At 41.1% G+C, this 27,661-nt stretch overlaps 3 protein-coding genes across 3 annotated transcripts; 2 read left to right on the forward strand and 1 right to left on the reverse strand.

The window, feature by feature from the left end:
* Nucleotides 1-6,100: 6,100 nt before the first annotated feature.
* On the forward strand, nt 6,101-7,987 carry LOC109816789 (putative indole-3-pyruvate monooxygenase YUCCA10). Its single transcript, XM_083062742.1, has 4 exons — nt 6,101-6,712; nt 6,796-7,029; nt 7,325-7,450; nt 7,658-7,987. Exons 1-4 carry the CDS (start codon nt 6,101-6,103, stop codon nt 7,829-7,831), a joined length of 1,146 nt encoding a protein of 381 aa, XP_082918868.1. The 3' UTR covers nt 7,832-7,987.
* A 10,075-nt stretch (nt 7,988-18,062) lies between these two features.
* LOC145950519 (uncharacterized) lies at nt 18,063-19,799 on the reverse strand. The gene has a single exon (XM_083061611.1). It carries the CDS (start codon nt 19,797-19,799, stop codon nt 18,063-18,065), a length of 1,737 nt encoding a protein of 578 aa, XP_082917737.1.
* Nucleotides 19,800-21,501: 1,702 nt separating this feature from the next.
* LOC145950898 (putative indole-3-pyruvate monooxygenase YUCCA10) lies at nt 21,502-23,440 on the forward strand. Its single transcript, XM_083062777.1, has 4 exons — nt 21,502-22,165; nt 22,249-22,482; nt 22,778-22,903; nt 23,111-23,440. Exons 1-4 carry the CDS (start codon nt 21,554-21,556, stop codon nt 23,282-23,284), a joined length of 1,146 nt encoding a protein of 381 aa, XP_082918903.1. The 5' UTR covers nt 21,502-21,553; the 3' UTR covers nt 23,285-23,440.
* Nucleotides 23,441-27,661: the final 4,221 nt, after the last annotated feature.

A 27,661-nucleotide genomic window follows, 5' to 3' on the forward strand; every position in this document is an offset into this window, starting at 1 on the left:
TCCCGGCGCTTCACGTGGAGAGGCAACTGAGATCGGTTCCTGTGGAACCCACGTCCAGGTACGCAGATAGCAGCCTCTACCAGAGCGGGGTCCATCGTCTCCATGGTGTAGTTGCTATACTCTGACCCCTCATCATCCCTCAGCGCAGTCCCCAAAAATTGATTAATCGTCTGGGCGTCATAGGGGACTCGCACACCCCTAACATAGCTAACAAATGGCGCAATGCCCTCCTCCAATCGCAGGGCATTGGCGTAGAACTCCTTGACTACTGCTATGTTGGCCGGGAGTGGGTAAGAACCGAGCGTTCCCCATCGGCGTCGGCGTAGCTCGGCCTGAAACTCAGGGGCCTCACCTGGCTCTAACTCGACTCTCCTCTCAAGAATGAACTTCTTCGCACTAACTGACTCAAAGTGCTTCTCGTTGCGCTCGGTGAGGAAGAGATCAGAATAAGGCCGAGTCGGTTTGCGCGGAGTTTGCCCAGATTTGCTTTGGCGCGGGCGTTTGCTAGAAGAGGCCATCTGCAGAAAATAAACAATAGAAATCCCAGGCAGACAGACATGAGCATAAAAATATATAAGGATGACCAGTGCAATTTACCGAAAAGGAAACTAGCCCTAGACTGGAAATGGAATTTAAAACGGAACTAAAAACAACCAAAATATGGGTTTCAGAGGGGAATTGCGCCGGGCTTAGGAGTTCATGCGCCTGGCGCAGAGAGTGCAGAAAACTCTCCGGAAGCGCGTGCGCTGGGCGCAAAACATAATTGCGCCGGGCGCAGAGAGTTGGGAGGACTCTCTGGAACCAACTGCGCTGGGCGCAAAAATTAAATTAAGCCGGGCGCGAGTACACGTTTTCAGAAAAAAATGGCCAGAACGGGCTGTTCCAAGATCAGAACGGCCGTTCTTAAATTCGAAACGGGCCGTTCTGGAATTGGAACAGTCGGTTCCAAATACCGAAACGGGCCGTTCTGGACATGGAACAGGGCGTTCCAAAGTCCAAAACGGGCCGTTCTGGAATTTGAACGGGCCGTTTCGCAGCTTCAGCCGAGGGTACCGCGCCTGGCGTGATTGCACCCATAACAACACCCAAAATCCCAAAAAGAAGAAGGAAAACTGCAAAACCAGACAAAAAAATGTTGAGTGTGAACCTACTGGAGGTGGAGTGCGTGGAGGAAGAAGGAAAGCCGCGTGCACTTGAGAAGAAAAGAAGCTGGAAATGTGATTTGAGAGTTGAGAATGTGAAGTGGGAGGTTGAGAGAGGGAGGCTGGAGAGGGAAGATGAGTTGAGGGAGTTGAGAGGATTTGTTAGGAAGGGAGTTGTTGTGAGAAACGGAAGTGAAACGTGGGTGGCATCTGCGCGGTCGCGCCGGGCGTGAAATTACCCACGCCGGGCTCCATATCAGTAAAAACCCAAAGTTTGCCCTTTCTGGTATGATGCCGGGCGGTGCCGTTCTGCGCCCGGCGCAATTAAGGTTACAACGTGCCAGAATTTAATGCGCCGGGCATGGCAGATGGTAGGCCCGGCGCAATTAATGCTCAGACCTTCCAGTGGTGAATGCGCTACGCGCGCCGGGCTTGGCTAACCCCTGGAGCACCTAACTATTAATGCGCCCGGCACGCCAATAAATGCGCCGGGCGTGGTCGTTCCAGTGCTACAATGAAGTCTAGGCCGGGCGCAAAATAAATTGAGCCCGGCGTGTGTCTTGACAGAGACCACATTACTGTAGGTGCGCTGGGCGTGGATAAGACAGGCCCGGCGTGATTAACTCTGAAGCTTTCACCTAGATTTTTCACTCCTCACACTCCTCACAAATTCAACTTAAATCTATCCACTCAAGCATGATTCACACACTTAACACATAATATCAAACACAAACAACATAATACAACATACATAGCATAGAACATAAACATCCACACAACAAGTCCTAGAACCAGTATAACATACAATTATAACGCAACAATAAACAATCAAAATTAAAAATAACAAGTAACTGCAAAACACATAAAAACAAAGTTCAGATCTCTGGGTTGCCTCCCAGGAAGCGCTTGTTTACTGTCCCGAGCCTGACAGTGACCAACTTGAAATGCTCTGATTCTCCTTCTCCTCTTGTTGCTCTTGTTCCTTTTTGCCCCGTGTGCAACCTCATGATTGGTCAACAATGACTCAGAAGGATTGGTGAATCCAATTTGAGCAGTACCTTGCATACAAGAGAAAGCTGAAGACTAGAGTACACAGGTTAGCTCCAACAATTCATTGCTAACAAAGAATAACAAAAACAAAGAAAAAGGATTAAATCACAAATAGCTATAAATACTAAATCGCCATTCTAATCCCCGGCAACGGCGCCAAAAACTTGTTGAGGATTTCCGTTGAAGTGCTTTTGTTAATATTTGTAAATTCGTTTAATTCTATCAACGGTCTCAAACACGGCAAGTATACCGGCCGTTCAAGTAGTAAAAATATCGTATCCACAGGGATTAGAAGGTAATATAAGCATTTATTGACTATTCGTGACTAAAGAATAATTCCAATTTCAATATTTTGTCATGTGAATTCAAGGTTAAGACTATTGGAATGAAAGCTGTAAATAAATATTGGTTTGTGAGTGGAAAGGGTAGAAATGATTTTATGGTTTTGTGAGATTGTGGGGTCAGATTTCACCAAACATCAAACTAATGAATCCTTAATCTCTTGTTAAATTCATTGCTTAGTCAACCCAATAGTTTACTCAAACCTAATCCCTTAGAGCAAGAGCCTAGATGTGGATACTGAATATCAATCCCTTGAGTACCCAGTATCTACACCCGCATTACGGGCTAGGGTTTAAGACTACTAATGGGCTAAGCTCCATTCCTAGATACATTTCCCACTAGGCATTTGTTTCAGAGCTAGTTTCAAGGGTTATTTTCCAATACCCAATGGAACCTATATCATGCAATGAGATTAAATCCAAAGCAAGCATTAAGAATAGAAACATAAACAACAATGAATGAAACAACATGTATATATATCATAAAAACCGTAAGGATTACAATAGAATTCGTTGGTTACATCTAACCCCACAAAAATGGGTGAAACCACTCAACAAAGAGGGTAAATATAAAATAGAGATGGAAGAGGAAGTGAAGAACCGAAGGAAAGACCCACACACGAACGGCTCCAAGCTCCGGGAATCCCTTCCACAGCTCCCAAAACGCGCCCAATGTGTAGATAATGGAAAAACCCTCGAAGTTCTCCTTAAATGCGAGCCTGGGAGGTCAGATTAGGGTTTCGCGCCCGGCGCGTAAGTATCCGCGCCCGGCGCATATTCTTCTTCTTGAGTCTCTGCCAAGCGTCACGCCCGGCGTAATTCTAAATTGCGCCCGGCGTGATGGCTTCCAGAGATGAGCTGCTCTGTTTCGCTCAAGCCCGGCGCGTATCATCTTGCGCCCGGCGCAGCTACCCTGTTCTGCTCCTCAGCTTCTTATACTTCCAATCCTGAGAGATCTTCAACTTTCCACTCTTCACTCAATACCTGCACAAAAAAGAGGTGGATTAAGGTATTGTTAGGTGAATTTGGGTTAGTTATATCTGCACACAAAATGAACCAAAAAGAGAACAATTATATTGCAATGGTTCAAAGGATGAGTGGAATTTGTCTAATAAGTCTCATCCAAAAAGAGGTAAAATTGAGACTTAACAACTTCCCCAAACTTAGAACCTTGCTTGTCCTCAAGCAAAAGGTAATTAATCTAGCAGATAACAAGCAATGCAAGTGAGTCAATTTCTACATCCTAGTTTACTTGTATCTTCTTTTCGCAAGCATGAACCTTAGATGAATTTTCAATCACAATTATTGCAATAGAACATGACAAGGTGCAAACAAAGGTTTCAAAAGAGATCAAAGAGCTGAGAGGAGTAATGACTATCTGTGTATGCATCCTCACTAGGAAAATGTTTCTCTTTATGCACACTAGTGTATCAGGGTGAGTGTTTCTCTCTAGTCTACTACTCACGCCACATAATTCAACTTTGCTCTTCGTTTCCAAATGAAACCAGTGGTAAAACAAATGCAGACACTTATCACAAGGTCTTTATTAGGGCAATCTGGGTCAAGCAGGGTCAAGCAATAGCAGTCTTATGGTTTTTCAAGAATTGAAGGTGCTATAGCTTAAGAGAGCAATTGAGATTTCTACAATGATATCCCTCTCCATACCCCATTACACATTTTTGGCACATGCCCTTTACCGGATCCAAGCCATTAGCCTTTATGTGATGCATATTTACACTTTTGCACCTTAATATTTTTGCTTTTGTTTTGCTCTCTTTTTTTTTTTTTTTATTTATTTATTTATTATTTTTTTTTTTTATTTTTTTATTTTGAATGGCTGACCACATATTTTCTTCTTCCCAAAATTCCTCACCTAACAACTCCCCCAAACTTGTTTGATGTCATCAATTTGCTCTCTTAACCAAAGCAAAGGTTATGGTTAAATTTTATATGGTTTGGGATAAGTGGAAGGTGTGGTGTTTAGGCTTATGAAGGTATGGGTCAAGTGAAAAGTGGGGATGGCTTTTTGGCTTAGAAGGTTAACAAAATATGGAAATATAAATGCCTTGATCATATAAATGCACAACATAAGCAAACCACCAGGGAAACTCAAGCAAAGTCTATCATGCAACTTAAGTGTAGTTTACTCATTGGTGTTTGGGCTCAAACCTCACCCGGCTATGCATCCACAAATTATCAAACTCAGCTCAGTTCTATGATCAACATTGAAACCCGTATGCAACTAGTTACCATATCTCGGTCTCAGTCGTAGAGTTAAAAGGGGCTGAAAACGTCTCTTCGGCCCCACGGTGGGTGCCAAATGTTCCTGTGTTAGGATACACACTCCAATTATCCTTTTTGTAGCGGGTCGGGTCCGAGGTCTAGGTCTTCTCGTCCTTCTCCGAGTAATCCGAAATGAGGGGGGTGCCTGCAAAGACACTCCAACGCTCAAGTAAGTGCTCGGCGTATTAAATGCGGTAGTTGAAAAGTTGGTTACGTACCTCAATGGGACTCTATTTATAGGACTTCTTATTGGGCCGTGATTAGGGAATGGGCCCCGGGAAATTAGGGGGCTAATCCAATGCATTACGTTAATTAAGGTCTTTGAAATTATCTTGGAGCCGGCACATGGTTTTGGCCGAGCATACCGACGTACTCCGTTCGATTCTCAGGTGGTCGGTATGTTAGGGTATTCGACCAAGTGTTTGAGGGGTCGGGTGTTCGGCCCAAGTGTTCGAGGGGTCGGGTGTTCGGCCCAAGTATTCGAGGGGTCGGGTATTCAGCCAGGTCGGCCCCCATACGGTATATAAACAAAATTTTACTAAAACTCTCACATATAAAAAACAACGAAGGAAGAGTATTCTAATTTAATATACTACATTATATAGATGTTTAAAAAGAGTCTTATTAAATATTTACTAGAATGTCTTTTTAATAATAGATAAATAAAAGAAGTTTTATTTAATTTCTATACAAACGAGAAGAACATGTATATTGTATAGAAAACAGTCTCTATATCAAACATCATATTTTTCAAAATATAAATGTAATTAATTCAATTATATGAATTCAGCTAGTTCTATATGTAGTCAAGATTAATGATGATTAGATTCATTCCGTTGACCGAGATATCTAACACAAGAAAAATAAGCTATTTTTAAGAAAATATATGCAATACAAGATACTTAATTAATTATTATATAAAAGGGTCATGTATAGTGTTAATATTTTTAATATATATTAAATGTGATTAACTGAATTATATGCATTTGGCTCTAAAGTCCAAAGGCTAATATTATTCATTAATTTTACAACTCCAAACATTAACTATACGTATCTCCTTATGGTAGTTTTTTTTTTTTTTTTTTTTAGTAAATCGCAAATAGAAATTCATTTAATATAATGAATCCTACTGGAACAAAAAAATTGCCTTGGTTCATGAACTGTTGCATGCAAATGAGCATTGCCACATATGTTTATATAATATAAACTTTGGAAGCCTTTGAACATGAACAAGTAAGACAGTGCTTGAAATATTGAGTAATACCGATCAAGAAAGTTAAGAAAATGGAGGAAGCAACAGTGGTAATTGTGGGTGGAGGTCTAGGTGGACTTGCAGTTTCAGCATGCCTATCAGAAAAGTGTATCTCTCACATAATACTTGAGCAAGAGGATTGCAGTGTCTCTCTTTGGAGAAAAAATGCATATGATAGAGTAAACCTTCATTTGGCTAGCGAGTTTTGCTCTTTGCCTCTCATGCCTCACCCACCTTCAGCCCCAACATTCCTATCCAAAGCAGATTTTCTTCAATACATAGACACATACATTGCACGTTTCAACATAAACCCTCTCTACTCTCGTTTTGTTGAGTCTGCCAAGTACGATCAAGTTGGGAACAAGTGGAGGGTAGAAGCAAAGAACACTCGAGAAGACAAGGTGGAAGTTTACGTGGCTAAGTTTCTTGTGATTGCCACAGGTGAAAATAGTGAAGGCTATATTCCTAATGTGCCAGGACTAGGAAGTTTTGAAGGAGAGATAGTGCACTCCAAATACTACAAATCAGGTTCAAAATATGAATCCAAAGAGGTTTTAGTAGTTGGTTGTGGTAACTCTGGCATGGAGATTGCTTATGACCTCCAAGATTTTGGTGCAAGAACTTCTATTGTTATCCGAAACCCGGTAATTTTTTTATTACCGTATTTAGTATAGATTAATTTCCTTCTATATAAAATTAAAATGTTTGTGATTAATTTAATTTGTAGGTTCATGTCCTCACCAAAGAATTGGTTCATCAAGGTATGTCTGCACTGAAGCATTTATCGGTTGATGTTGTGGACACTATGGTTACCTTTTTGGCAGACACAGAATATGGTGATCTCTCTAAGTATGGAATTTATCGCCCCAAAAAGGGACCATTCTATCTTAAGGGTGTTATTGGAAGGTCTCCGGTTATCGATGTCGGAACCATTGCAAAGATTAAAGATGGGGCAATTAAGGTACTCACAAGTCACAACCATGCATGCAATTGTTATGCAGTTTTAAAAATAAAAGATTCTTAGAATGTCATACCTTCTCAACAATCGAAAACATTTTTTCACTCACCATATTTAAGTACAAATTTCTTCAACTTTTTATCATAATAATTGACGATATATAAATATATTATTCTTAAGAAAACAAAATTTGCAATTAATAGTTGAGAATGGATCTTTTCTTTACACTACTAAATTTCACTTTAGTATTGAGATGGCTTAATTTGAAAATTTTCTTATTAATTTGTACTCTCAATAGGTAATTCCTTCTCATATAACGGGAATTGAGAACAAGAAAGTCATCTTTGGAAACAATAAAGTAAAAGAGTTTGATGCGATCGTGTTTGCTACTGGCTATAGAAGCATAGTTAATACGTGGCTTAAGGTATGAGATATATAACTTGTAGTTATTAATGTGTAATTTTTGAGCAAAAGTTTTATTTTTTTTCAAATCTCTCAAACGAACTCTAATATTCTACTCCTTATCTATGTTGCCAAAATAAAGAATATATGTACCCATTTCGTCAAGTAAAAAGATAATATATAGTAATTAAGCATGATTTTAATTGATTTTTGTTAATTTATAGTGCAGGATTACATATATGTTCTAAACGATGAGGGGATGCCAAAAAATGAATTTCCAAATCACTGGAAAGGTGACTATGGATTGTATTGTACAGGATTGTCAAAAAGAGGCTTATTTGGAGTTAAAATGGATGCTGAAGTTATTGTCAATGATATCAATCAAACTCTTAACTTACATTAGAAAGTATCTTTCCTACGAGTCTCTTGCATATAATTTCCATAAATGGGATTATAATATATTAGTTATGATGAATATATTTTTAATTTCATGTATTATATTACTACATGAAAACTAAAGGGCTATGGTATTCAAATTCATCATATAATCGTGGAGTTGAATAAAATGTTTCAAAATTTTCTTTCAATATGTTTAAAAGTTATAAAAGAATGTATCTCTTTGAATTCATCTTTCGTTCACTTCCTAGCTAGATGACAATTTATTTTGGTGAATAACATTGGTTATAAATTTACCATCACCATTAAACAATGAGGCATAGTGGGGGAAACAATAGATATATGTTTATAATTGCCATGTAGTCTATATGAAAACAAAAATATCTCATTGTGCAAATATGGATACAAACACACTATTAGGGCATTGGGTACCATTTCCTGTAAAAGATTAACACACATGAAAAAAATACATAGAGACAACTTTATAATATTTTTTTTCCATCCGATCCCACAATGATCAGTTTAAAGTTTTTACATATAAATTGAAAACTATTTCCTTTGTTCTCTACTATAAACAACAAAAAATATTTGATTTTCACACATATTAAAGAAATTAGTTATATACATTAAGCTAATATTATTATGAAAATTTCCTTATTATAAATGTAAAAAGAAAGTGTAATTAAAAAGTCATATATTAAAGGATAGAAGAGTAGTTCCTCTTTTCTCCATCATAAAAAGAAAAAAACAAATTTTTTATTCTAAAATAAAAGAGAATTTTTACTATTTTTATCTCATTTAATGACACACTCTAAAATATCTCTCTTTTAATGTATGACCTTTTAATTATACATTCTTTTGTTATAACAAAGAAAATTTAATAAGAATATTATAAGATTAGTAAAATTTAATATAGATAACTAATTTTCCTGATAGGAGTAGAATCATTTTTTTTTACTTATAATAGAGAACAAAAGAAATATCGAGGAAAAAGTAATTGAAATATTTTTATATTTAAAAAGAAAAAAAAGTATGTATTTTTTATATATAATAGAGAATCGAAGAAATATAATAAATATATTACTTTTTGATATAATTTTATTAAAATAATAATCGTACTCTATCAATAAATATATTATATTTAAGTGGTAGTTAAATAATTTATAAAATAATAAATTAAAAAAATAAACTAATAATAAATTGAAAATTAATTGAGAAAAAAGGTACATAGACACGAGATTGTTCCTTGGTTATTTTTCATTAATTTAATAAATTTGGAATTAAGTTCCTTATTTATCTCCTGCTTTTATAAACAATATATGTGGTATTAATTAGTTTCATCGTTCTTTTTTGTCGGTTTGTCAAAACATCAATTTTGAATTTTAAAAGTTTCAATAACTTTTTAGTCATGTAAAATAAGAAAATTTTAAATTTAAAAAGGTTTAAATAGTTTTTTAATTTAAAAAAAAATTACATACATTTCTTAACCTAAAAATCCACTCATGAATCCTCGGTTCATTTGGACCAATGCTATATTGACTATTTGACACAAGTTTGATAAAGAAACAATCGACTGAGTGAGTCACAAAAGGTTATATTGATTCAATCCTTTTTTCAATCCAAAATTAACCTCAGATCGATTATATCTCGATTTTGGATTGGATTGATTCGACTAATTAATCTAGTTTTTCATAACACTGTTCATAATTAAAATATAAAAGAAAGGGTAAATAAATTGTTGAACCATAATTCAAGTCGTAAAAGTTAAAATAATATATAAAATTTAAATAATTTTTGTTCAAAGAAAGCATCTATAAAATGGAAGATTAGTTGACTTAAAATTTATAAGAAATTCAAATAGTAGTGAAGGTAAGGAAAGATGAAATATTGAATCAAAATAAAAAAGATGAACCCATAAATTATTAATTTAACTAATCAGGAACGAAATAATCAAACATTTAAAACGAAAGCAGAAACTATTTTAAAATATAAATAAAAAAATAGCTAAATATTTGAAAGTTAAAACTAAATTATACAAAAATACATAAATTAATTAATTAAAATATAAAGAAAATATTTAAAATTGAAAAATTTATATATTCATGGATGTATATAATCAATTCTAAACTTTGACAAAAAAAAAAAAGACGTGTAATTTTTTTAAAAGAGAATACAGTAAAACATCAAAGCATGCCAAAATGACATGTGAGAAGAAAGAAGTCCTACATAAAATATGCAAGTTTAGTAAATATATAAGTGAGAAAAAGTAGTACCTAAAATTTAAGTTTGCATGTATTGTAAATTTTTCTCTAATATTTTATTTTTCTCTTATTTTCCAACAAATATAAGTTACTTTCTAAGAAAATACTACATTTGTTTTTTTTTTTTATAATAATCCTTTAAAGTTATTTTGCATAAATTAATAAATATAATAAATTTTCTTATTTTTCATAATGATTTTATGTTTCCTATGATAGTTTCTTTCATTTTTGTTTCATCATAAATACATATTAGTTGTCAAGATAAATTAATTACAATTTAGATGATTCATAAGAATATAATTGATAACATGTAACGATTAATGTAAAAATGACAAATATTAAATTATAAATTGTTCCTGTGTTAGGATACACACTCCAATTATCTTTGTTGTAGCGGGTCGGGTCCGAGGTCTAGGTCTTCTCGTCCTTCTCCGAGTAATCCGAAATGAGGGGGGGTGCCTGCAAAGACACTCCAACGCTCAAGTAAGTGCTCGGCGTATTAAATGCGATAGTTGAAAAGTTGGTTACGTACCTCGTTGGGACTCTATTTATAGGACTTCTTATTGGGCCGTGATTAGGGACTGGGCCCCGGGAAATTAGGGGGCTAATCCAATGCATTACGTTAATTAAGCTCTTTGAAATTATCTTGGAGCCGGCACATAGTTTTGGTCGAGCATACCGACGTACTCCGTTCGATTCTCAGGTGGTCGGTATGTTAGGGTATTCGGCCAAGTATTTGAGGGGTTGGGTGTTCGGCCCAAGTGTTTGAGGGGTCGGGTGTTCGGCCCAAGTATTCGAGGGGTCGGGTATTCGGCCAGGTCGGCCCCCATACGGTATACAACCCCCGCAGCGTCGAGGATGTGAAAGACGAAGACGGTAAGAATTGTGTGACATCCTGGTTGTCGGCAGAGAGGCAGGGGCAGTTTTGACAAGTCTCGGCATGGCGTAGCCTGGGACAGGGCCTCGTGATTGAAATGTAGGCCGAGACCTCTGACCACGTGAGAGGGATCTAGGCCGATCCCTCTGACGCATGGAGCGAATATCGCGACCTCATGGTAAGATAAATGTAGGCCGAGACTTTTGACATCACGTGAGAGAGATCTTAGGCCGAGCCCTCTGACGCGTGGAGTGAATATCGCGATCTCCTGCTGAGATAAATGTAGGCCGAGACCTCTGACATCACGTGAGAGAGATCTTAGGTTGAGCCCTCTGACGCGTGGAGTGAATATCGCGATCTCCTGCTGAGATAAATGTAGGCCGAGACCTCTGACATCACGTGAGCGAGATGTAGGCGGAGGTTTAGGGATGGGGACATGTCGAGGACTTCGATGAACGAAGCCTACGCCGAGGTCCCAAGCTATTAGAGTTTGCGCTGAGGCCTCGGCGGGTGTGGCCTGCCAGGTTAGCCCTAGTGGTTACGGGTCCAACGGTTACTAAATTTGGACCGTTGGATGACCTAGATCGAACGGCTGGGGTGTCGGGACGTCTTTTCACCTCCACCATTTACCTTGCCTATAAATAGGAGGGGGGCTGCTGGTGAACTTACATGCTGTAAATTTGCCGAGCGCTCTCGACTTCAGAAGTAATCGAGCAAACTGATCAAAGGTAAATTTTGTATTCTTTATTCTGCTTAATAAATGGATAAGGACTATTCCTCGGGTAGGACTTGTACATCTTCGGAGGCGTCGGGCCGTTCGTCTGATCGAGAGGAATCGGGTTCAAGTGAAATATCACGGTTGCCTCCCTTACAATGTGAAGTGGTCTTTCCTTCCGATTTTGCCGAGCAGGAGGATAGTGGGGACGAAGTGATAGAAGTATCACCCCCGTTGACTTTGGCTGTGGCCTTAGCACGAGCCACCGAGGTGGATGATAGGGGTCTCGGACAGGTCAACGAACAAAGCGCTCCAGCGGGGGTGACTCACGCCGAGGCGATTGAAGATGCTTTGGTAGTGGTTGATGATGGTTGGGGCAAAGCCGTGGCCGCTCCGAGGACTCAGCCAAAGGTGAAGATTGATTACGGCACGGTGGAGATGCCCGGGTATGAATGGGTAGACGGAGAGGTCGGGGTGTACTTTTCAAAGTTATCTGACCAAGAGTTGTTGGATACTTTCGTGTCTTTAGAGAAATGTTTCGGGAGTGGGGAGGACGAGTTCTCGTTTCTTGCCGAGGCGTGCGAGGACGATGGGCCGAACACCGATTTCGTGTTCTTGGAGTGGGGGTCCGATGAGGACGACTATTTCTACGCCTATATGTGTTGGTTTCAGGATCTCGGCGTGACATTGCCCTTCGATGATTTTCAGATGGGAGTCCTCCGTGCTTTGAACGTGGCGCCGACCCAGCTACACCCTAATGCTTAGGAGGCTATGCAAGCGTTCTGTAATCTGTGCTTATGCCTCGGTCTAACACCTCGACCCCTTGCCTTCCTCTATTATTACATTTGCCGGCCGAGCAAGCCGGTAAAATGGGTGTCGTTAGCTCGAGTGCCGAAGCGTGGATTTCTCCGAGCATTCACCTCCTCTTATAAGGGATTTAAGAGTGGGTTCTTTAAGGTTCGTTGGGGTTCGGATCTGAGACACTTCTTCTTTGACCGGGAGGACAATCCGCTATTCCCCTTCTATTGGACGAGGCGGCCGACGCGCTTCGAGGCGATACCTTTTTCCAAGCTCCCCGCCGAGGATAAAGAAATTGTGGAGCTTCTTAATAATTTGCCGAAGGGCCTACCTGTCCGAGGCCTCTTGGACGTATTCGAAACGTCTCACTTCGAGATGGCCTTGCTAGGTATGTGTTTTAGGCTTCGGTAGTGTAGCAGTGTTTTGAATTGATGTTAAAACTTCTTTCGTTGCAGGATTGATGGCCGGAGGGGATCTCGACGTGACCGCCATGCTCGCCAAGCGAGCCAAAGATGCAAAGGCCAGTGGAAAGGTGCCACCAGCGAAGTCGGCATTGAGGATTACGAGGGATAAGCCTTCGCCTGTAATAATTCCCTTGGCCGACCAGAGAAAGAGGACAGGGACCTCTCGGCCACGTCAGACCGACCAGAACGTGGAAACCGAGCAGCCGGGCACCTCCTCCAAATGCCAAAAACAAATAACGCTGGAACAGTCCGGATGTGGGGGGTTTGCTATCTCGGCTGTTGTTGCAGGGTCAAATTTTTTGGCCCTGGCCGTCCAGTCCGAGAACTTGGTTAGCCCTGACCTCGCTACCGGAGGGGGGCTCCAGTATTTGGAGGGTATGTCTATGGAGGCCGAGTACAAGCTCTTCTGCGAGCTCGACGTGCGGACTTCGCTGGTGGCCAAGCACGTGATGATGAGGTCGGCGGTCTCGACTGAGCGACTTCAGACCCGGTTAAAGGAGGCCGAGACAACAGTGAAGGAGGCCTTGGCTGCGAATGCTAAAGTTACAGAGTCGGCCGACGAACTAAAGAGATCATCCGATGGCTATAGGAGGGAGGCCGATGACTTGAAGTTGTCGGTGCAGAGGATGAAAGTTGAGGTCGCGGCTGCGGCGGCTGAGATTGCTCGGTTGACCGAGGCGCATACCAAACTCAAGGCCGAGGCCACCGAAAAGATCCTCGAACAACATGATGCGGGATTCCAACAACCAGTCCGACAAGCCTAGTACTTCTGCGAGATCCCGGTTGACTTTAACTTTGACGTCAGTCGAGATTTTTACGGGGGTAAGTACATCAGTTATGCCGAGTTCCCAAAGGGAGCCAGCCCTGATGACGAGGCTCCCCGCCGAGGCATCTCCACGCAGGCGCCGGTACCTCCGCCTATGGAGGAAGATGACCCAATTATAGATGTGGTAGGTGACGGTAATCCGGACGTCTCAGCCGCGGTGTAGGAACCGATTCTGGTAGAGTAGGTTTGCTTGCTTTTTGTAACCGGGCCGTTAGTGCCTTTTGTAACTTGGCCATCGGCCCCGGTAGATATTTTTTTGTAAGTAGCCGCTGTGGTCGGCAATACTTGTTCTTAATTGAATTTGCTTTTCAACTTTCCGTGTTTACAAGTGTTCAATGATATTAACATAAACCGAGTTGTATGTGTGGCCGAGAGGTCAGATTTTGTGATTTATGACGGTGTTCGATGCGTGTTGTGTTTGTTTATACGAGTGTGTTCGGTTTCCGTGAACGTTAGGTCATCGAAGCTTCGGCTTGTGTTTATACGAGGATTACTCGCGTTTTAATACGCGTTGTGTGTAGTGCTCGGCCTGGGGCGCGAGTGTGTTTTTCTTCGTCGACCGAACGTTGGTTAGTGTCGTCGCCGTCAACATGGTGCTCGGCCCAGGCACATCCTTAGCCGAGGAGGGTACTCGGGAGGGAAACCTTGAGTGCGAGTGCACGTTTCAAACTTGACCGAGGATTTCTCGGGTTTTAGTACGCGTTGTGCGTAGTGCTCAGCCCGGGGCACGAGTGTTTTTTCGTTGTCGACCGAGCGTTGGTCGGTGTCGTCGCCGTTGACATCGTGCTCGGCCCAGGCACATCCTTAGCCGAGGAGGGTACTTGGGAGGGAAACTTGGGGTACGAGTGCACGTTTCAAACTTGACCGAGGATTGCTCGGGTTTTAGTACGCGTTGTGCGTAGTGCTCGGCCCGGGGCACGAGTGTTTTTTCATCGTCGACCGAGCGTTGGTCGGCGTCACTGCTTCCGTGCGTAGTGCTCGACCTGGGCATACAATAAAATTGCAAACGATATAATGAGATTTTGGAACTTTTATTAATGAAGTGCCTCGTCAAAAACCTTGCCGACCCAAAACCCTCCTTAGGGAAAAAAGAGTCGGCTAAGGAAGAGAGTGCACTGTTACATCAGCTGTAATACATTTTCAAATGAGAAGAATTCCAAGTTCTCAGAATTGGTTCTCCCAATAGGTGCTCCAGCTTGTACGCTCCGTTGTTCAGGTTGTGTCGGATTCGGAAGGGACCGTCCTAGTTTGGGGCGAGTTTCCCATGTCTCGGATCTTTCCTTGCCTCGCCTGTGGCTCTCCAAATGAGATCGCCTTCGCGGAATTCTCTAGGTTTTACCCTGCTGTCAAATCTTCTTTTGTAACGCTGTTTGGTGGCCTCGGCCACCACTTGTGCTTGGTCTCGAATTTCTTCCACGCTATCCAGGTTTGCCCGGAGCTTGGCTTCGTTGTTCGACTCGTCGTAGTGGGCTCGGCGGAACGAAGGTTCTCCGATTTCCACTGGGATCATTGCATCGGATCCATAGACTAGGCGAAAAAGAGTTTCTTGCGTAGTCGACTAGGGGGGTGCATCGGTAGGCCCATAGCACTTCGGGTAACTGCTCGGCCCATGCCCTTTTTGCTTCTCCAAGGCGTTTCTTCAACTCTACCAAGATGACTTTATTGGCCGACTCGGCCTGACCATTCGTCTGCGGGTGTTCGACCGACGTGACCTTATGTTGTACGCCCAAGCCGTTCAGGAATTCATTTAGTTTTCGGTCGGTAAATTGAAGGCCTTTGTCGGTCACCAGAGTGTGCGGGACACCGAATCGGGTAATGATGTTCCTCCATAGAAATTTATGGACTTGGTGAGCCGAAATGCATGCCAAGGGCTTGGCTTCGATCCATTTGGTGAATAGGTCGACGGCGACAATGAGGAACTTGCATTGTCCCTTGGCAAGTGGGAATGGTCCGAGTATGTCGGCCCCCCGCGTGGCGAACGGCCAGGCTGGGGGAATGCAATGTAGTTGCTCGGCCGGTTGACGAATCAAGTTGCCATGTCTCTGGCATGGCTGGCATCTCTTTACGAACGCTGCACAGTCGGTGTTCATGGTCGGCCAATAGTACCCCGGCTCGTAGAAGTTTAGAGACGGTCGTCCTTGCCCCCGAATGCAGTCCGCATATACCCTCATGTACTTTTCTCGTCACATAGTCAGCCTCGGCGAGATTTAGGCACTTGAGTAGTGGGGTAGAGAAACCGCGTTTGTACAGCTGGCCGGCGATGACAACGTATCTACTGGCTTGGGTTCTTAATCGCTTGGCCTCGGTCGGTTCGGTGGGTGCGATTCCGCTGGTGAGGTATGCCTTCAGTTCATCCCGCCAATCAGGGGGATTGTCACGATCGGCTAGCTCAGCGTCCACATTTGCTACCATCTCGGCTTCAATGCTGGGGTGGTCGATCTCTTGTTGAATGATCGTTCTCAAGTGGCCCGGCTTCTTGGTTGCGGCCAACCTAGCCAACTGGTCGGCCCGGGTATTGTCTTCGCGGGGGATGTGTTCGACCAACACCTCCTGGAAATTTGCCTTCAATTTTTGATAGGCATGATAGTATCTCATCATGTTGTGGTCTTTTACTTGGAAATTTCCGCCCACCTGCTCGGCCACTACTTTGGAATCGGTGCGGCACTTGATTCTTGATGCACCCATGTCCTCGGCCAGCCTCAATCCGGCCAATAGAGCTTCGTACTCGGCTTGGTTATTTGAAGCTTTGAACCGGAAGCGCAAAGATTGCTCTAAGGTTATCCCTCTCGGTCCTTCTAAGATTACCCCTGCCCCGCTCCCTTGGTTGTTTGAGGATCCGTCTACATGGAGGGTCCACCACTGTTGTTCAAATTGGCCGTGAGGGTGAAGTTCGTTTATGAAGTCGGCCAAGCATTGGGCCTTGATCGGTCCCCTCGGCTTAAAGGTAATGTCAAATTGCGAGAGTTCCATTGACCAGGCCATCATCCTTCCGGCGAGTTCGGGTTTGCTTAGTACCTTAGCGATTGGGCAGTCGGTATGCACGATAACTCGGTGGCTTTGGAAGTAATGACGTAGGCGGGAGGCATGTACTAAACTGAGTGCCACCTTTTCTATCAACTGGTATCGGGTTTCAGAATCCTGCAGTTGTCAGCTGATAAAATATATAGGAGCTTGGGTGCCTTCTTTTTCTTGCACCAGAACCGAGCTGATCGCCTCCTCGGACATGGCCAAGTACACAAGTAGCGGGCTTAGAGGATCAGGCTTGGTGAGGGTCGGCGGGGTCGCTAGGGTTGTCTTCAATGTTGCGAAGGTGGCTTCGCATTGTTCATCCCATGAAAAGGCCGAAGCCTTTCGCAAGAGCTTTGTCATCGGACTAATCTTGTCGCCTAGCCGTGGGAGGAACCGGGATAAGGCGACCAATCTTCCCGAGAGGCGCTGCAGTTCCTTGAGGTTGCTCGGGCTTCGCATGTCTAACATGGCCTGGCATTTGTCTCGGTTCGCTTCTATGCCTCTCGCGGATAGCATGAAACCTAGGAATTTGCCTCCTTTGACCCCGAAGGTGCACTTTTCGGGGTTGAGTCTCATGTTGTGCTTGCGGAGTTCACCAAAGATTTCGGCTAAGTCGGCTAAGTGTTCGGCCAGAGAGTTAGACTTGACCACCATATCATCCACATAGATTTCGATGTTTCGGCCAATTTGACCCTGAAACAAAAGTTGGCGCTCCGGCGTTCTTCAACCCAAACGGCATCACTTTATAACAATAGTTGGCGCTCTCGGTTATGAACGCCGTCTTCTCCTCGTCGGCCGAGTGCATCCTTATTTGGTTGTAACCGGAATAAGCGTCCAAGAAGCTGAAGATTGAATGCCCGGACGCTCCGTCGACTAGTCAGTCGATACAAGGGAGTGGGTAGACATCCTTGGGGCAGGCCTTATTGAGGTCGGTATAGTCGGTGCACATTCTCCATTTCCCATTGGCTTTTTTGACTAACACTACGTTGGCTAGCCAAGTCGTGTAAGTGACCTCTCTGATGAACTTTGCTTGCAACAATTTTTTCACCTCGACATCAGCTGCCTTTCTCTTCTCGTCGCCCATTTTTCTTTTCTTCTGTGTGATTGGCCGAGCGTCTCGACATACGGCTAGTCGGTGACATAGGAATCTAGGGTCTATCCCCGACATATCCGACGCTTTCCATGCAAACAAGTCTCTGTTATCTTGAACCGCTCGCTTCACCTGGTTCGAATCATTTTCGTTCAGCTGAGATCCTATGTGTGTGACCTGTTCGGGTGTTTGCCCGAGTTAGAAAGGAACGAGGTCTTCGGCTGGCTCGATTCGATCCTCCTCACCCAGGCGTGGGTCGAGATCTAAGCCCTCTGTCATCTGTCTTATTACATTTACGCCTGACAACGTTGACGGGGGGTCGGATACGGGACGGACCTTTAGGCTAGAGAGATAGCATTCTCTTGCTGTCTTCTGGTCGGCATGAACGGTTATTACCTGTCCATCTCTCGACGGGAACTTCATGCACAGATGAGGGGTCGAGACGATGGCTCGGAGTGCGTTGATGGAGGGTCGGCCGAGCAGGATATTGTAGGATGTGTTCGCATGCACAACGATGTAACAAATTTTGATTTCTCGGGAAGACTTTTGGTCGAAACCGAAGCGAGTGTATAAGTCGATGCACCCCCTCGTCATTACTCTTTCACCAGAAAACCCTACTAACGGTTCGTGATATGGTTCTAGGCTTTCTTCTGGGATTCCTAGTTGCACGAACGTGTTCCAGTATAAGATGTCGGTCGAGCTCCCCTGATCGACCAACGTTTTCTTCACGATGCAGTTATGCATTTCGACCGAAATTACCATGGGATCGTCTTGTACAGGGTCGGCGCCGCGGAAATCTCGGTCAGTAAAAATGATGGGTGGCATCTTTGGCATTCTCGGCTGGTTCACATTATTCACTGATCGGATAGCTCGGAGGTGTCGCTTTCGTGCTGAAGAGGAGGAACCGCCTCCAGCAAAGCCCCCGGCTATTGTATTGATCACCTTCCGTGTTCGGTCATTGTCATCCCTGGGACGCTGTGATCGGTCTCGGCGTTTAGCCGAACGGGATCGGCGGCGTCGGTCCCTCGATGGACGAGTTTCACGAAAATGCTCTCTTTCCCTTGACTGGTGGTCTAGGGAGGTGGTAAAGCTTTTGAGGTGACCCTGTTTGATGAGGTCCTCAATCTTGTCCTTCAATGCTGAGCACTCTTCGGTGGAGTGCCCCCGGTTTCGGTGGAATCGGCAATTCTTTGCCTTGTCGGCTCTAGGGGGCGTGTTCGCTCTTTTCAGCATCGCCAGGATTTCAGACGCAAGAGCCTGCTCCATTACTTTGGCCCTGCTTGCATTGAGGGGAGTATACGCTGTATAGCGGGGTCCTCTTGGGGGGAGGGTATTTAGGGGCTCGGCGTTGGTCTTCCTCACTGGTTCTCGTCCGGGCTCTTTTCGGCTATAACCCTCCTCGGCTCTGGCCTGATTCCGGGTCTCCACCAACTCCTCCATTTGCATGTATTTTTCTGCTCGGCGTCGGAGGTCATTCATATCCACCGGCAGTTTTTTGTACAAACTGTTTACGAAGGGTCCGGGCCTGAGTGCAGTGCTCAGCCGGTCCATTGCCACGGCAGGATTGAGGTCGCCGATTTCCATAGCGATTTTATTAAACTGGTCCATGAAAGTCCTCAGACTCTCTTTTTTCTCCTGACGAACCCCCGCTAAGGCTAGTGAGGTCGTCCTGTACGGCTTGCTCGTTGTGAACTGGAGAGTGAATTGGGACGACAGTTCGTTGAATGAGTCGATGGAAGAGCTCGGTAGCCTCGTGAACCAACCCAGGGCCCTTCCTTTCAGAGACGTGGGGAATATTCGGCACAAAGCCGAGTCGTCTTGAGTGGAGAGAGTTGCTTGAGTCAAGAAAACATTCAAGTGCTCTTCTGGGTCGGATGATCCGTCGTACTTCTCGATCGGCATGCTCTTCCAATGGTCCAGCAGTGTTGCCTCCATTATTCTTCTGGAAAAAGGATGCCTTAGGGAATGAACGGTGGTGTCGGCCTTGTTGGCTATCAAAGATGTGACCGGGGTTCGGGTGACCTGGTCTGTTGGGGCGTGATAGGCGGATTCTTCCACGAGTGTAGGAGTGGACGGCACGTATGTTTGGTTCAGATGCCGGAGCTCGGCATTTTACCGACGTAGCTCAGCCAGCTCTCGGGCGTCGGTTTCTCTTTGCCTTTGGATGGCCGCCATTTCCTCGCGAAGTGCTCGCAAGTCGTCTTGAAAGTTCGGTTGAGTTTGACTGGTGTTCGGCTGGACTTGCTGTATCACAGGTTCCGGTTGGGTCTAAGGCATCCCGTACGGGTAGCGCTCTTGGTTGGTCATGATGGGGTTGCCTTCGGGGTTAGGAATCGGGTGAGTCGTTGTCGATTGTCCTTTGCACGTTGTTACCATATCTCGGTCTCAGTCGTAGAGTTAAAAGGGGCTGAAAACGTCTCTTCGGCCCCACGGTGGGTGCCAAATGTTCCTGTGTTAGGATACACACTCCAATTATCCTTTTTGTAGCGGGTCGGGTCCGAGGTCTAGGTCTTCTCGTCCTTCTCCGAGTAATCCGAAATGAGGGGGGTGCCTGCAAAGACACTCCAACGCTCAAGTAAGTGCTCGGCGTATTAAATGCGGTAGTTGAAAAGTTGGTTACGTACCTCAATGGGACTCTATTTATAGGACTTCTTATTGGGCCGTGATTAGGGAATGGGCCCCGGGAAATTAGGGGGCTAATCCAATGCATTACGTTAATTAAGGTCTTTGAAATTATCTTGGAGCCGGCACATGGTTTTGGCCGAGCATACCGACGTACTCCGTTCGATTCTCAGGTGGTCGGTATGTTAGGGTATTCGACCAAGTGTTTGAGGGGTCGGGTGTTCGGCCCAAGTGTTCGAGGGGTCGGGTGTTCGGCCCAAGTATTCGAGGGGTCGGGTATTCAGCCAGGTCGGCCCCCATACGGTATATAAACAAAATTTTACTAAAACTCTCACATATAAAAAACAACGAAGGAAGAGTATTCTAATTTAATATACTACATTATATAGATGTTTAAAAAGAGTCTTATTAAATATTTACTAGAATGTCTTTTTAATAATAGATAAATAAAAGAAGTTTTATTTAATTTCTATACAAACGAGAAGAACATGTATATTGTATAGAAAACAGTCTCTATATCAAACATCATATTTTTCAAAATATAAATGTAATTAATTCAATTATATGAATTCAGCTAGTTCTATATGTAGTCAAGATTAATGATGATTAGATTCATTCCGTTGACCGAGATATCTAACACAAGAAAAATAAGCTATTTTTAAGAAAATATATGCAATACAAGATACTTAATTAATTATTATATAAAAGGGTCATGTATAGTGTTAATATTTTTAATATATATTAAATGTGATTAACTGAATTATATGCATTTGGCTCTAAAGTCCAAAGGCTAATATTATTCATTAATTTTACAACTCCAAACATTAACTATACGTATCTCCTTATGGTAGTTTTTTTTTTTTTTTTTTTAGTAAATCGCAAATAGAAATTCATTTAATATAATGAATCCTACTGGAACAAAAAAATTGCCTTGGTTCATGAACTGTTGCATGCAAATGAGCATTGCCACATATGTTTATATAATATAAACTTTGGAAGCCTTTGAACATGAACAAGTAAGACAGTGCTTGAAATATTGAGTAATACCGATCAAGAAAGTTAAGAAAATGGAGGAAGCAACAGTGGTAATTGTGGGTGGAGGTCTAGGTGGACTTGCAGTTTCAGCATGCCTATCAGAAAAGTGTATCTCTCACATAATACTTGAGCAAGAGGATTGCAGTGTCTCTCTTTGGAGAAAAAATGCATATGATAGAGTAAACCTTCATTTGGCTAGCGAGTTTTGCTCTTTGCCTCTCATGCCTCACCCACCTTCAGCCCCAACATTCCTATCCAAAGCAGATTTTCTTCAATACATAGACACATACATTGCACGTTTCAACATAAACCCTCTCTACTCTCGTTTTGTTGAGTCTGCCAAGTACGATCAAGTTGGGAACAAGTGGAGGGTAGAAGCAAAGAACACTCGAGAAGACAAGGTGGAAGTTTACGTGGCTAAGTTTCTTGTGATTGCCACAGGTGAAAATAGTGAAGGCTATATTCCTAATGTGCCAGGACTAGGAAGTTTTGAAGGAGAGATAGTGCACTCCAAATACTACAAATCAGGTTCAAAATATGAATCCAAAGAGGTTTTAGTAGTTGGTTGTGGTAACTCTGGCATGGAGATTGCTTATGACCTCCAAGATTTTGGTGCAAGAACTTCTATTGTTATCCGAAACCCGGTAATTTTTTTATTACCGTATTTAGTATAGATTAATTTCCTTCTATATAAAATTAAAATGTTTGTGATTAATTTAATTTGTAGGTTCATGTCCTCACCAAAGAATTGGTTCATCAAGGTATGTCTGCACTGAAGCATTTATCGGTTGATGTTGTGGACACTATGGTTACCTTTTTGGCAGACACAGAATATGGTGATCTCTCTAAGTATGGAATTTATCGCCCCAAAAAAGGACCATTCTATCTTAAGGGTGTTATTGGAAGGTCTCCGGTTATCGATGTCGGAACCATTGCAAAGATTAAAGATGGGGCAATTAAGGTACTCACAAGTCACAACCATGCATGCAATTGTTATGCAGTTTTAAAAATAAAAGATTCTTAGAATGTCATACCTTCTCAACAATCGAAAACATTTTTTCACTCACCATATTTAAGTACAAATTTCTTCAACTTTTTATCATAATAATTGACGATATATAAATATATTATTCTTAAGAAAACAAAATTTGCAATTAATAGTTGAGAATGGATCTTTTCTTTACACTACTAAATTTCACTTTAGTATTGAGATGGCTTAATTTGAAAATTTTCTTATTAATTTGTACTCTCAATAGGTAATTCCTTCTCATATAACGGGAATTGAGAACAAGAAAGTCATCTTTGGAAACAATAAAGTAAAAGAGTTTGATGCGATCGTGTTTGCTACTGGCTATAGAAGCATAGTTAATACGTGGCTTAAGGTATGAGATATATAACTTGTAGTTATTAATGTGTAATTTTTGAGCAAAAGTTTTATTTTTTTTCAAATCTCTCAAACGAACTCTAATATTCTACTCCTTATCTATGTTGCCAAAATAAAGAATATATGTACCCATTTCGTCAAGTAAAAAGATAATATATAGTAATTAAGCATGATTTTAATTGATTTTTGTTAATTTATAGTGCAGGATTACATATATGTTCTAAACGATGAGGGGATGCCAAAAAATGAATTTCCAAATCACTGGAAAGGTGACTATGGATTGTATTGTACAGGATTGTCAAAAAGAGGCTTATTTGGAGTTAAAATGGATGCTGAAGTTATTGTCAATGATATCAATCAAACTCTTAACTTACATTAGAAAGTATCTTTCCTACGAGTCTCTTGCATATAATTTCCATAAATGGGATTATAATATATTAGTTATGATGAATATATTTTTAATTTCATGTATTATATTACTACATGAAAACTAAAGGGCTATGGTATTCAAATTCATCATATAATCGTGGAGTTGAATAAAATGTTTCAAAATTTTCTTTCAATATGTTTAAAAGTTATAAAAGAATGTATCTCTTTGAATTCATCTTTCGTTCACTTCCTAGCTAGATGACAATTTATTTTGGTGAATAACATTGGTTATAAATTTACCATCACCATTAAACAATGAGGCATAGTGGGGGAAACAATAGATATATGTTTATAATTGCCATGTAGTCTATATGAAAACAAAAATATCTCATTGTGCAAATATGGATACAAACACACTATTAGGGCATTGGGTACCATTTCCTGTAAAAGATTAACACACATGAAAAAAATACATAGAGACAACTTTATAATATTTTTTTTCCATCCGATCCCACAATGATCAGTTTAAAGTTTTTACATATAAATTGAAAACTATTTCCTTTGTTCTCTACTATAAACAACAAAAAATATTTGATTTTCACACATATTAAAGAAATTAGTTATATACATTAAGCTAATATTATTATGAAAATTTCCTTATTATAAATGTAAAAAGAAAGTGTAATTAAAAAGTCATATATTAAAGGATAGAAGAGTAGTTCCTCTTTTCTCCATCATAAAAAGAAAAAAACAAATTTTTTATTCTAAAATAAAAGAGAATTTTTACTATTTTTATCTCATTTAATGACACACTCTAAAATATCTCTCTTTTAATGTATGACCTTTTAATTATACATTCTTTTGTTATAACAAAGAAAATTTAATAAGAATATTATAAGATTAGTAAAATTTAATATAGATAACTAATTTTCCTGATAGGAGTAGAATCATTTTTTTTTTACTTATAATAGAGAACAAAAGAAATATCGAGGAAAAAGTAATTGAAATATTTTTATATTTAAAAAGAAAAAAAAGTATGTATTTTTTATATATAATAGAGAATCGAAGAAATATAATAAATATATTACTTTTTGATATAATTTTATTAAAATAATAATCGTACTCTATCAATAAATATATTATATTTAAGTGGTAGTTAAATAATTTATAAAATAATAAATTAAAAAAATAAACTAATAATAAATTGAAAATTAATTGAGAAAAAAGGTACATAGACACGAGATTGTTCCTTGGTTATTTTTCATTAATTTAATAAATTTGGAATTAAGTTCCTTATTTATCTCCTGCTTTTATAAACAATATATGTGGTATTAATTAGTTTCATCGTTCTTTTTTGTCGGTTTGTCAAAACATCAATTTTGAATTTTAAAAGTTTCAATAACTTTTTAGTCATGTAAAATAAGAAAATTTTAAATTTAAAAAGGTTTAAATAGTTTTTTAATTTAAAAAAAAATTACATACATTTCTTAACCTAAAAATCCACTCATGAATCCTCGGTTCATTTGGACCAATGCTATATTGACTATTTGACACAAGTTTGATAAAGAAACAATCGACTGAGTGAGTCACAAAAGGTTATATTGATTCAATCCTTTTTTCAATCCAAAATTAACTTCAGATCGATTATATCTCGATTTTGGATTGGATTGATTCGACTAATTAATCTAGTTTTTCATAACACTGTTCATAATTAAAATATAAAAGAAAGGGTAAATAAATTGTTGAACCATAATTCAAGTCGTAAAAGTTAAAATAATATATAAAATTTAAATAATTTTTGTTCAAAGAAAGCATCTATAAAATGGAAGATTAGTTGACTTAAAATTTATAAGAAATTCAAATAGTAGTGAAGGTAAGGAAAGATGAAATATTGAATCAAAATAAAAAAGATGAACCCATAAATTATTAATTTAACTAATCAGGAACGAAATAATCAAACATTTAAAACGAAAGCAGAAACTATTTTAAAATATAAATAAAAAAATAGCTAAATATTTGAAAGTTAAAACTAAATTATACAAAAATACATAAATTAATTAATTAAAATATAAAGAAAATATTTAAAATTGAAAAATTTATATATTCATGGATGTATATAATCAATTCTAAACTTTGACCAAAAAAAAAAAGACGTGTGTAATTTTTTTAAAAGAGAATACAGTAAAACATCAAAGCATGCCAAAATGACATGTGAGAAGAAAGAAGTCCTACATAAAATATGCAAGTTTAGTAAATATATAAGTGAGAAAAAGTAGTACCTAAAATTTAAGTTTGCATGTATTGTAAATTTTTCTCTAATATTTTATTTTTCTCTTATTTTCCAACAAATATAAGTTACTTTCTAAGAAAATACTACATTTGTTTTTTTTTTTTTTTTATAATAATCCTTTAAAGTTATTTTACATAAATTAATAAATATAATAAATTTTCTTATTTTTCATAATGATTTTATGTTTCCTATGATAGTTTCTTTCATTTTTGTTTCATCATAAATACATATTAGTTGTCAAGATAAATTAATTACAATTTAGATGATTCATAAGAATATAATTGATAACATGTAACGATTAATGTAAAAATGACAAATATTAAATTATAAATTGTTCCTGTGTTAGGATACACACTCCAATTATCTTTGTTGTAGCGGGTCGGGTCCGAGGTCTAGGTCTTCTCGTCCTTCTCCGAGTAATCCGAAATGAGGGGGGGTGCCTGCAAAGACACTCCAAAGCTCAAGTAAGTGCTCGGCGTATTAAATGCGATAGTTGAAAAGTTGGTTACGTACCTCGTTGGGACTCTATTTATAGGACTTCTTATTGGGCCGTGATTAGGGACTGGGCCCCGGGAAATTAGGGGGCTAATCCAATGCATTACGTTAATTAAGCTCTTTGAAATTATCTTGGAGCCGGCACATAGTTTTGGTCGAGCATACCGACGTACTCCATTCGATTCTCAGGTGGTCGGTATGTTAGGGTATTCGGCCAAGTATTTGAGGGGTCGGGTGTTCGGCCCAAGTGTTAGAGGGGTCGGGTGTTCGGCCCAAGTATTCGAGGGGTCGGGTATTCGGCCAGGTCGGCCCCCATACGGTATACAACCCCCGCAGCGTCGAGGATGTGAAAGACGAAGACGGTAAGAATTGTGTGACATCCTGGTTGTCGGCGGAGAGGCAGGGGCAGTTTTGACAAGTCTCGGCATGGCGTAGCCTGGGTCAGGGCCTCGTGATTGAAATGTAGGCCGAGACCTCTGACCACGTGAGAGGGATCTAGGCCGATCCCTCTGACGCATGGAGCGAATATCGCGACCTCATGGTAAGATAAATGTAGGCCGAGACTTTTGACATCACGTGAGAGAGATCTTAGGCCGAGCCCTCTGACGCGTGGAGTGAATATCGCGATCTCCTGCTGAGATAAATGTAGGCCGAGACCTCTGACATCACGTGAGAGAGATCTTAGGTTGAGCCCTCTGACGCGTGGAGTGAATATCGCGATCTCCTGCTGAGATAAATGTAGGCCGAGACCTCTGACATCACGTGAGCGAGATGTAGGCAGAGGTTTAGGGATGGGGACATGTCGAGGACTTCGATGAACGAAGCCTACGCCGAGGTCCCAAGCTATTAGAGTTTGCGCTGAGGCCTCGGCGGGTGTGGCCTGCCAGGTTAGCCCTAGCGGTTACGGGTCCAACGATTACTAAATTTGGACCGTTGGATGACCTAGATCGAACGGCTGGGGTGTCGGGACGTCTTTTCACCTCCACCATTTACCTTGCCTATAAATAGGAGGGGGGCTGCTGGTGAACTTACATGCTGTAAATTTGCCGAGCGCTCTCGACTTCAGAAGTAATCGAGCAAACCGATCAAAGGTAAATTTTGTATTCTTTATTCTGCTTAATAAATGGATAAGGACTATTCCTCGGGTAGGACTTGTACATCTTCGGAGGCGTCGGGCCGTTCGTCTGATCGAGAGGAATCGGGTTCAAGTGAAATATCACGGTTGCCTCCCTTACAATGTGAAGTGGTCTTTCCTTCCGATTTTGCCGAGCAGGAGGATAGTGGGGACGAAGTGATAGAAGTATCACCCCCGTTGACTTTGGCTGTGGCCTTAGCACGAGCCACCGAGGTGGATGATAGGGGTCTCGGACAGGTCAACGAACAAAGCGCTCCAGCGGGGGTGACTCACGCCGAGGCGATTGAAGATGCTTTGGTAGTGGTTGATGATGGTTGGGGCAAAGCCGTGGCCGCTCCGAGGACTCAGCCAAAGGTGAAGATTGATTACGGCACGGTGGAGATGCCCGGGTATGAATGGGTAGACGGAGAGGTCGGTGTGTACTTTTCAAAGTTATCTGACCAAGAGTTGTTGGATACTTTCGTGTC

This window comes from Cajanus cajan, chromosome 8 (genome assembly GCF_000230855.2).
Source record: "Cajanus cajan strain Asha chromosome 8, NIPB_CcT2T_4, whole genome shotgun sequence".
Taxonomy (NCBI): Eukaryota; Viridiplantae; Streptophyta; class Magnoliopsida; order Fabales; family Fabaceae; genus Cajanus; species Cajanus cajan.